We start from the raw sequence: 11578 nt of genomic DNA, 5'->3' as shown, positions 1-11578 counted from the left end.
TATATATATATATATCGTAGTATATGTTTTATTTAAAGTAGTACATATATATTGAATGGTGCGTATATATGTGTATATATCTTCTATAAACGTATATATTTAGCATATAAATGTGTATAATTTTTATAAATTAGTATATAACTATATATATAACTATATATATATATATATTATAGTGTAGATATATATTGTACTATTGTAGTATAGGTTTTATTTAAAGTAGTACGTATAGTTATATATATTGAGTGGTACGTATATATGCGTAATTGTGTATATATTTATTAAAAAATATATAGTGTATATTGGAGTGCATATAGTGTATATAATTGTTGTGTATATAGTGTATATTGAAAATTTTATTTTATTTTTTGTTTTTAAACGGGTTTGACCGATTTTTTAACCGGGTTTGATCGAGTTTTGGTGGATTTAATCGGGTTGGATTAAGTAGGCCGGGTCAGGATTGTTTTTAAATTTTTTAATGTTGAACCCGGCCCGGCCTGTCTCACTTAACCCCAAACCGACCCGGCCCACTTAACACCCTTAATTTACCTACAAACGATTCCGAAACTAAGTTCATTGCGCATGGACATCCTCAAATTCATGGTGAGCAACAATTATTTGAACCTCTGCAAATATATGTTATTCTAACAAGTTAAATTGCGTTGTGTATTCTTGACTTCATTACAAATTAAATTTAATTGTAACTTTTTCTCAGTAAATAGACATATCAGTGTAATTGAATTTAGACAGAAGTTACATAAATATTCGACATACATTGCACATTGCATGCCATGCTAGATACTATTGGGAACTACATTGAATTTTTAGGAGTTGAATTATTTTGAACTATACACTTTACACATTATTATAATGAGGTCTTCTGATCCCCACCTTTCTATATAACGATTGATATGATTGTAAGAAATGTGGAAGATTTATCGAAGCAGGCAAAAACATATTTTGATCTTTCAAGTGGTATTGATATTATAAAATTGTTAAATTAAAAATATAATGTTATTTTGTCGCTGCCTCCACGCAGATCATGCAAACACATCATACTCAACGAGTAGTTTGGTAGCATTAGAGAAAAGAATATAATGTATTAGTTTTAGTATAATTTCAAACTAAACACTTTACACATTATTATAACGAGGTCTACTGATCTCCATCTTTCAATATAACGACTGATATGATTGTAAGAAATGTGGAAAGTGTATCGAAGCAAGCTAAAACATGTTTTGACCTTTCAAGTGGTGTTAATATTATATTATCGTTAAATCAGAAATATAATGTTATCTTGTCAGTGTCTCTACAAATTATGCAAACACATCATACTCTACGAATAGTTTGTTAGTATTAGAGGGAAAAAAATACAATGTATTAGTTTTAGTATTATTAATCTCTTAGTGGTGGTGTTTTCACTTATTATATATTTTATTCAGTATTCTTCTTAAATATAATAAATCATGGTGTCAACAACATGAAGTACCATTTCTATTATAATAAACCTTATTCAATATTATTTATTTTCAATACACCCGATGCACTAATTAACACAACAAATCAAATAATTGATAAAAAATATTTCTTTCGTCTCAATTTATATGAGCTAATTTGATTTGTTACAGAATTTAAGAAAGAAACAAAACCTTTTGAAATTTGTGGTTTAAAATGAATCTAAGATGTTTGTGTGGTTATAAATTATTTTATTAAGGGTGAAATGAATATTTTAAAATTAAAAATTATTACTAAGGCCCCGTTTGGCCATGAAAATTACTTTTTCCCGGAGTTGGAATTAGAGTTGGAGTTGTGTTTGGCCATGAATATCAATTAAAGTTGTTTTTGAAATTTTGTAAGAGAAGTATGAGTGAAAAAAGTGAAAACAAGTAAAACTTGTTTTCAATTTTTCAAATAATTTTCTGGAGTTGGAGTTGGAAAATTCATGGCCAAATAGTGCGTGTTTTCACTTTTTTCACTAAAGTGAAATAATTTTTCAGAAAAAAATTCTATGGCCAAACGGCTACTAAATATGAAAATACGTAATTCTTTTTTAGGCTTACTAAAAAGAAAGTGAATCATATAAATTATGATAGATATAATAACAAAATAACTAATTATAACATTACTAGTACACTCTTTACTACCGATCTTATACATGCTACCAATTAACCCGACGTGAATAAAATATTTTTATCTAAATTTTATTATTACTGTGAAATACTAGTTACTACCAAAGAAGCTCTATTGCTTTATCGTCACATGACTGTTCATCAGTACATATCCTCCTCGAGCCCTGCCACAAGCTCAAGCAAATCTCTCTATGTTTGGTTCAACCTTAACACGCCAAAATCATTTCTCTATTAGGCCTTTCTTTTAATCTTCTCTTTACGTTTTCCTTTCATTAGCGGAAAGAAAAAATAATTAAGAAAATATATGTGCATTTCAATTTGTTGAACCATATATCAAAATATTCGGTTTAGTATCGACTAGTTATAGGTTCAAGGCGAGTCCAAGAATAACCTAATGAAGTCAACTTCTAAAATATTTAGCACTTCACACATTCTATTTATCGTTAAAATTATGGGTTCATGTTTAATATTTATTGAGATTTTAGTATACTTTTACGTATACGTCTATCGTCTATGTCAAAAGGTTATATTAAGTGTGTGTGGTGGTGTGCGGGTCTGCAGTTTTCACGACTTTTCTTTTTACGGGTTGTGTTTATACGTCTATCTTCACTTGGGTCGGTTCCATGATTTTATCCTGACTTTTCATTGCTTTATTGGGGGTTGTTAAGGGAGAGAGAGACCAGATAGTTGTGTTTGTTTTGGCTCAAAAAGATATACCTCGATTCACTTTTACTTGTCTTTATTTCGCTTTTCGAGATTAAATGTATGAATTTTGACAAATATTTTAAGATGCATTTTTTATCATATTAATATAAGAAAAATTACAACTTATAATATTTTTCGTATAAATTTCGATCATTTAAATTTAAAATATCAGATTAATCTATATTAATTTAGCTTTAAAATTTAATTAAAAAGTAATTTTGATAAGCAAAATAATTACAAATAAAAATGGAAAGATAAAGTATACCAGAATGTTAGGCATGTGTAGGGACGCCATTCAAAGTCACGCGTCATTTAGAAATTCCAAACGGAAAAAAAAGGGTCACTTAATTGTTTATTCACACTTAATTAACTATACTACCATATTCGACTTGTTGCATGAGTATGGTTAGAGTTAAATAAAATTTGTTCAAGTCGGCCGTTTGTTTAGATTTATATTCTACAAATATTAATAGCCAAAATAAAGAAAGAGTATGTATAGTTCGTCATTGAAAATATGAATTATGTTAGTCAGAGTCAACTATTATGCATGTAAATCCTAAAATACTGTTGATTTTTTCTTTTTGGTGGAGAGTTGTGTCTGCGGCAGTCAACTCTTATTTAACAGTTGTCTGTCACATAGTTTACCATTTGAAATATGCACCAGTTGGTTCACCAGTGCATATATTAATAATAATAACAATTATTCTTAATAATGATAATGGTGATACAAATAGAAAGAGTAATCAAACATCCAGGCTTGATTAATCACTCTCTCTTGTACGTTGCTAATAGTAGGGAATTGTGCTCTGTTTGTATATATGCTTGTAGTGTCTTGTAATCTTTTGTTCATAATGTTTGGTGATGTCTATGATTTTGTATAAACTAGTTTATAATATTATTTTGTGGGTGTCTTGTTTTATTTACTATCTAGCCGTGTGATATCCCTTGTTGTTGTATGTTTTTATATTTTTTGCTTGTTATATTTGTTATCTGTCCTGAGTTGGGGATCTATCGGAAGCAACTTCTCTACTTTATCTGAGATAATGGTATAAATTGCGTTCACTTTACCCTCCAAGACCCTACTTTGTGAGAATATGTTAGGTATGTTGTTGTATAATTATTAGTTACTTTCTGTGTGGAAACATATATGATCAATAAGTCATTGTGTGGTTTGGTGGAAGTAACCGCGTATCGTTCCTATTAACATTACAGGACTCCAAATGACTCAATTTTGGTTATATTCCTCAGTATAGATTCAATTTTATGAAATGTCCCTAGGGACTACAAACAAAAAAAGTATGTGAAATACCTATCACTGAAAAAAATTATGTGAAATATCTATCATTGCTTGAGCAGTAAAATTTACCGTGTATATATATATATATACTGTAAGGGTCGTTTGGTATAAGGAATAGCTTTTTAGTACTCCATCTCTTAATAGATACACAATATGTGTTTGCACTATCTAGCTTAATCATGATCAATTAAATTACATTCTCACTTCATATATAATTAAAAACACTTAGCTATGACATATAAGCTGATTTTAGTTGTAACAATTGGATGTGAAGTAGTTAAATATTGAGGAGTATGAATGATAATCTACATATTAAATCAAGTTGAAGGAATTTCTCTTTCTTCTTTCCCAAAGGATGAGACCTTTTCCGACAGTGTTATATAGTCAAATTAGCATGAAACTTTGGTATCTCCCTACGAGGAACATCATATGAATCAGGGGGAAAGGAATAATCTGCGGAACATGAAAATGTTTAGACCATTTTCTGATGAGCATGTTCTAAAGCTATAGACGTAATTTGGTTCCTAAAAATAACAACATAACTATATGATGGAACCTTATAACAGGTCCAAATAGGAGAAGAATGTATATGAAATGTACATATAGTCGACTCCAATTAGTTTTGGAATCGAGAGTTTTTGATGCAGAGATTAGACCTCTCGTCCACTCTCAAATCAAAGAAGCCCCATTTCACCATCTTTCCTCTCTTGGCCAGAAGAAACAGCTGAAACACTCTCTCTTCACCTCTCTTCTGGTCCTAAATGTTCTTAAAAAAAAACTAAACCGGAAGAGTAAAAATGAGTACAACTACGGGAGTACTGAGAGCTTTCATCTTGTTCATAGTTTATCAATACATCTGCTCAGGCAAATGAAATGCTAGAATGAAGATAGCTAGCTCCCTATCATGTATATATTGACATTCACAAGGTGCAAGCTAAGAACAGCCTTGCCATTCTAAATAATGAAGTCTACAGATGATGAAACAGTTACCAGCATGACACAAGCCTAGTTAACTTATGGCACAAGTCCACAATGGGATTCTCATATACACAACACAATCGGGAAACTCAACTTTTGATTAATTAAAGGAGCTGGTAATCTACAAGCTCCACTTTTAGCAGATTCTTTCTATTTTATTTTTCTTTGTATTCTTTTTCATCTTATCGAAAGTCATATATAGTCCCGAGCATAACTGTCTGACTTTTGAAAGGAGCTACCCAAATGCATCATTTGCTATGGGTTTCCATGTATCGTTATAGCTTGCCTCATATCTTGAGGTGAAACTATCAACTGGAATAACGGACAGAAATACGCTGCTGGATTGGGCTCCTACATGAAGGACAGTCTTTCATTCCCTGCTTCTGATGAAGCTGATTGCATGTCATGCATAACACCTGATGGGCGCAGGGGAGAAAAACAACACACCTCTCCTCTGACAAGCACATGACACACTCATGTTCTCGTTTCAACCCTCCACTCTCAGAATGGTCCTCAAAATCTGCCACCAATGTGGAGATATAAGGCATTCGAGTGTCCTTCGGTAATGAAGCATTTCTACAGTCTGTCAGTTTGCTTGCATAACTTCCATCTATGCCTCTTTTAAGAGCAGCTATCTTTGAAGAATCGGTCTTCAATCTAAGCTGGGATATCTCCTTTTCTAACCTCTCAATATCATCTTTATACTTTTGTAAACCTGCTTTTAATTTGGTCGTAACCTCTTTGGATTGAGCTGAAGCTTCAATCTGTTCTCTTTCTTTCCTTATTGAACTAGCCAGAGTAAGAAAATCTTCTTTTGCCTTCTTTTCCTGCTCCCATCTAGCCTGCATGATGTTGTTTATTCAGTAAGGCATGCACTTCCCTCACAGACAAATTACCATTAGTATCTGAAGAAATAGAAGGAGAGAAGGCGTATGTAAGACCAGGAACCTATGCAATCTCTCTAATCATTATGCATCTTATGATTTTTCATCCCAAAAAAAAAAAAAGAACACAGAAAATACAAAGGTACAAGGTTTCTGATCAATGTGCATCATTTTCTAAACAGTTCTTCATTTGTTGTGGTAGCTTTATTGAAGAGAATTCTTTTTTTTTTAACTTAAACTACATGAATCCTCTGACGCCAGTCTGCAACCCCCCAACCCAAGTTGAATGATATACCTGAGACAAGCAGCAACAATCCCCTTCCAAGTCTGTACATAGTCCCACTCTATTTCATTTTTTCTTATCACAAAATTGACTTCAATCAGTCCTTCGATGGTTGACCGCAGAATATAACAGGACACAAATTACTTAAACCTTTTTTCCATGCAGGACATCAATGTCATAGAATATGGATCTTGACATATCTACTAAGGAGACATGAAACATTGATGAAGACACTAGAGGTGGACATATGTCATTCCCCCAGTGAGGATGCAATACAAAATTTTGAACAATAAACTCTCCCGCTTCAAACCTATGTTAGCAGATCTTCCAAAACCTTTACCACAGGATCAACTTGATTCTATGATTTGGCGGTCGGATATGCACAAGAACTGTGGCCGACGAGCACAACTTGCCGAGCATTTGTTTCGAGTATTTGGTATATAAACATATTTTACTTACATATAACACACACAAAAGGTAGTACAGAATGTTGCTACATGAGGGATACATATGGAACAAAATATTTGTTTTGATCCACATATGGAACAAATATTAGATAGTAAAAGGATATCAGCTATACTTTTTTATTCAATCAATTCTCCATTTGTACATTGACACACATATACACATTCTTACACATATAAGCACAGCATTTGTACCCGTACGGCCATACTTCTATCCATATTCCAAATTCTAAGATTTAGGAAATGAGGAATCTTACATGTCCACACTCATAGTGGATACCCCCACCATTATCCTCATGGCTTCAAACACAGTAGTAACAAGACTTAAAGACTTGCAGTTCATAAGCATTTATGCAACCTTACCAGCAACCAAGCACAAAGATGGAGGAAAAATAAAACCAGAATTTCGTGTTTCTGTTAGATGCTTCATAATCCTCACACTTTATCTGTTGCTTATAGGTATAAAGATCTATGCCACACCAAGTACGAACTCCAGAGACTATAATTGCACAAGTTAGAAGATGAATTCCTCAAAAGCATATGTTATAGACCTAGTAAATGGTATCTAAAAAAACTAATATTCGTCAATCTCCTTCCTATATTAATTAAATAAAGGAAGGATCTTACATAGCAACCACATCCTCATCGGTGAGGCTGGAGGTTGATATTCCTTTCTAAACTGTTTTTCTTTTAAATTTGTTGAATTTCATATGATAAAAGACACACACAAAAAAAAAAAGAAGATAGATTTGTTTTATGTAAGTAAGAAGAAACACATTTATTAACATCCAAAGCAAGCAAATACAAGAATGCCATTAAAATTTCTCATTCACAGCTTTCTCTCAAAAAAAGCAAAAGAAGACAACTTTAATGTAGCTTTTCCAGAGAGATGTCTGCTTGTCAATCATGATGTAACAATAACTTTGAGGACACACCAAAATCAATAGACTGTTTTCAAATTTCATTAGGAGACGAGCACACTCTCAAGTTCCAAAATACATTACAAGTCTGAAAATTAAGTGTGCCCATTAAAGTTGCATTATTCTTTCTGTTATTCTATTTTCACTTTTTCTTATTCAGTGTTGGACTTGCAAGGTCAAATGGTACCCAATAACTAATCAGACTACAAATGATTTTTTCTTCTTAATCCTGAATTTCATCTGGGAGAAGCAACTTGTTAAGTATTTAAGATTGTATCTTCAAGCAGATATACCTCAAGTTGGTTGTGAACAACTTTAGCTTGCTCCATTTGCTGGTACAGTTCCATTAACTTGCGTTTTTTGGCTACAAGTTCATCCTGAAACATAGCTTTCTGCTTCTCTAATGACTGGAACTTCATGAGTATCTTCTTTTCCCTCTTCAATACCTCTTGACAGCTTTCAGATGACTCTGCTGCACGCAATTTTGCAGCTTCCAATTCCCTCCTTAGTGCAGCATTCTCAATTTCAAGCCTACGAACAGCAGCATTAGCACGCTCAATTTGTCCACTAGCCTTACGTAAGGCATTTTCCCTCTCAGCTTGTATTTTCATATTGGTTTGCTCAGAAGTCTTCTTTTCTTTCTTAAGCCTCTCAACCTCTTCTTTTTCCAGCAGAAGTGTTTTGAGCTCAGCTTTGTCTTTACTCAATCTACGAGCAGCTTGCATAACCTTCTGATTAGCCCATTCTGTCCATTCTTGGAGCTGACTTTGCAATTCCGTCACTCTTGGAACTAACTTCAGAATCATTTCATCTTTCTTAACTTGAGGAACCCATTGGGCAGTACACTTCTCGTTTGATATAATATTAGACGCAGAAGCAGTATTGTAACTAATAGGTATTGGAGTGGAGCAGTATTTGGTAGGCAACGAGAGAGAAAGCTCAGTATTATTAGCAGCAAATGCAGGTGAGGTATTGACTGGCAATAATGAAGAAGTAATATCTGAGCTAGGTAGTTCTATTGAGCTATTGCCATTTTCTGACCCAAATACGGATGTTGAAGCTACTCCATTATTGATTGGAAAATTATTCTGTACATTGTCTTGGGGTATAGAAGCTCCTATCTTATTGACCTTTATTGAAGCATTCTTCATTTTCATGCTAGCAGAATCAGCCAGGGACTTAAGCTTCTTATCTAAAACTAAACCACCAAAACTTCTGAGTTTCCTAGAAGCCCCTTTGGCACCAGAGTTGCGGTTATATTTCTCCAGCTGAAGGGACTTTTGCCTAAGTATGTATTCTCTTTTGGTGATTCCAGACACCTTTCTACTGGCAACAAACTTCTCCACTGCAGTTGGAGGTCGGGATGGTCCAGTCGCAGTTAAGGTTTTATCAAAGGTTTGAAACAGAGGACTTGGACACTCTTTCTCAGGTATAAGTCCTGTGAGAGATTTGGGTGTGACGTGTTGAAATCCTGTCATCGTGGATGCCTCCGGCTGAAATCTATGCCCACAAGTATCTGAAGACCCATTGGGTATCTCAGATGGATAATGTATAGAAGTAACAATAGGGGTTGATTTACAGAAAGTGGCATTGTTGGATTCAGAAATTCCGGCCTCTGATGGGATATGAGGCTGCAGAGAGGCAGATGAATTTTCATTCCCGTCAACCAAACTACCCAAAGGAGTGCTTTCCATTGCACAAGCATGAGACACATTCATGTCACATATTAATAAGCACCACATTGCATCACCAACGCTGAAAAAAGGCCTAACTTCACACAGAACACAGACCAATTCAGCTAACACATACTTCTCCATCTGCTGCAAGTCCTCAAAATAGTGCTCAATGGATGAATCAGTCTCGGTCCTTCTGCAAAGAAAAGCCAATGTATTGTCCACTATATTTGAAATAATGTCCTTGAAACCATAGAAAATACCAGATCTTAAAACAGCTCTCATTGCAATCTCTTCGCTGTAACCACAGGCCACAACTTTCTTAATTGCACTCTTGAAAATTGTATCTAAGTTGCTCAAGACAAGCTCTTCTAGCTGGGATTCTATCAGATCACTCCAATCAGCATCATGAAAATCTTCAGTAGTTTTAATTTCGTCTCTAGGCTGGCTTGGACCTACTCCTTTTGTACACGACAATCCAAGGTCAAGTTTCAAGCCTCCCGAAGTCTCTTGCGTCATGCTACAAACATCACAACCATTCATCAATCCATGACTAGGGATGATACCAAATTTGTCAGCAGAGAATTCAAAATTCACGCTTTCCATCTGTGGAGAAGGAATCAATTTATTTGGGTCAGTTAGTGGTGGATCAGCCATGAATTTCCTCTTATTCCTACTTCCCTTCTCTACTGTCATCGCAGGTGAATACTGATCAGATGTGCTTGTAAATGCCGTAGCAACCATTGATGCCATATCTTAGCTGCACAAAAACAGCAGAACTGCTCTCAAAACTTAAGCCCCATATAGTTTACTATCAAACACAAATGCAACTTACCTACAAATACCAATTCATACAAGTAGAAAGAAAACACTCCATCCTTCCCAATTTATGTGGCACCTTTTCGATTTTGAGATTCAAACAAGTCTTTCTTTCTTTGACAGTAATTATTTCATATATCTTTTAAATATTTTGAATTGTCAATTATTCTGACTTATAATACTTTATACTTTCCAAATATGTAAATTTTATTTCAAAAATAATAAGTATTCCTTAGTGCACCGTACTGCCCTTTTTCTTAAAAAAAAAATAATAAGTACTCCATGCCCCAAGTCACGGTAAAAGTTAAAACTGTTTGACTCTCGAAATTCGAATTGTGCCACATAAATGAGACAGAGGGAGAACTGAAAACCTCAGCTTTACATTGCCGCAATACATCTCAACAAACAAAAGCTAAGACATAGTTGTAACCATTGATGCCATATCTTAGCTCCAAAAAACATCAGAAATTGCTCTAAAAACTTGAACCCCATATAGTTTTACTATCAAACACAAATGTAATTTACCTACCAATCACACAAGTAGAAAAAGAATACTAAAATCCCCGGTTTTTACATTGTCGCAATACATCCAGGTGGTTGAGTCATGATTTTCACTAAGAAGCCGCCAAAGGGATTCAACGTCTATTATGTATCATAAAATACAATTTTGACTATATATATAAACAGTGTAATTTTCCGTCCCTATAATAACATCACCATAAACAAGCTAAGACACAGTTGTCCAATTGTCCACATTGAAATGCGATCATTAAATCACCTAAATTGAGTCCAAATCTATAATCCAACATAAAAATGAAAAAATGAATACATTTCAATATCACCCATTACAGTTCTAATCAATCCAAATACAAATCAGTAATCAAATTCAATCCATAGGCAAAAAAAAATAAATTAGATCGCTTAAAGACAGTAAGGAAATCGTAGATTTGATTAAATATTGGGATTATCGACAAACACATACCAGATTTAAGCTAATCAAAGGGTGCGATAAATCTAAGAGCATCGGAAAAGAGTAGAGAAAAATTCGATAGTTCCGTATTTTGATTGTTTTTATATATTGTCTCAGCTCTAAAGCATTCAACGTTTTGCCTTTCTCTGTCTAACTGTAAAATTTTTGGGAAAAATAAATTTATTTTTCTTTTTTCATTTCTATTTATGCATGCGAGTTAACATAACCGACCATACATTGTAACGTCGCTAAAAAATTGGATAATAATAACAAAATATCTTTAACTTTGATCGATTTTCAATTGAGCTGCACTTTTCTTTTTCATATTTTAAAGGCATATATGTGTCAAATTGAACACGTGTAAATATGAGATTGGCACGTGTATTACACGCGCTAATACACGTGTAAAAATGAGATTGACGCGTGTATTATACATGTTAGCCGCCGAAACTGGAT

General features: G+C 33.8%; 1 protein-coding gene across 2 annotated transcripts; it reads right to left on the bottom strand.

The window, feature by feature from the left end:
- Positions 1–4929: 4929 nt before the first annotated feature.
- On the bottom strand, positions 4930–11334 carry LOC107873044 (putative E3 ubiquitin-protein ligase RF298). 2 transcript variants are annotated; one of them, XM_047414933.1, is made up of 3 exons: positions 11135–11334; positions 7954–10093; positions 4930–5951 (listed from the first exon to the last, which is right to left on the bottom strand). In XM_047414933.1, exons 2-3 carry the CDS (start codon positions 10084–10086, stop codon positions 5418–5420), a joined length of 2667 nt encoding a protein of 888 aa, XP_047270889.1. In that variant the 5' UTR covers positions 10087–10093; positions 11135–11334; the 3' UTR covers positions 4930–5417. The 2 variants fall into 2 exon arrangements, with proteins under 2 accessions (XP_047270889.1, XP_047270890.1); XM_047414934.1 differs by having other exon boundaries at positions 4930–6014; positions 11135–11301.
- Positions 11335–11578: the final 244 nt, after the last annotated feature.

This window comes from Capsicum annuum, chromosome 6 (genome assembly GCF_002878395.1).
Source record: "Capsicum annuum cultivar UCD-10X-F1 chromosome 6, UCD10Xv1.1, whole genome shotgun sequence".
Classification (NCBI taxonomy): Eukaryota; Viridiplantae; Streptophyta; class Magnoliopsida; order Solanales; family Solanaceae; genus Capsicum; species Capsicum annuum.
This window is presented reverse-complemented; position numbering and strand designations above follow the sequence as displayed.

Bases quoted from the DNA above. Each gene is read 5' to 3' on its own strand.
- LOC107873044 (XM_047414933.1), bottom strand. From the start codon at position 10,086: ATGGCATCAATGGTTGCTACGGCATTTACAAGCACATCTGATCAGTAT. The intron at 5,952-7,953 runs GTATATCTGCTT...AACATCATGCAG, and splicing joins TTGTTCACAACCAACTTGAG to GCTAGATGGGAGCAGGAAAA.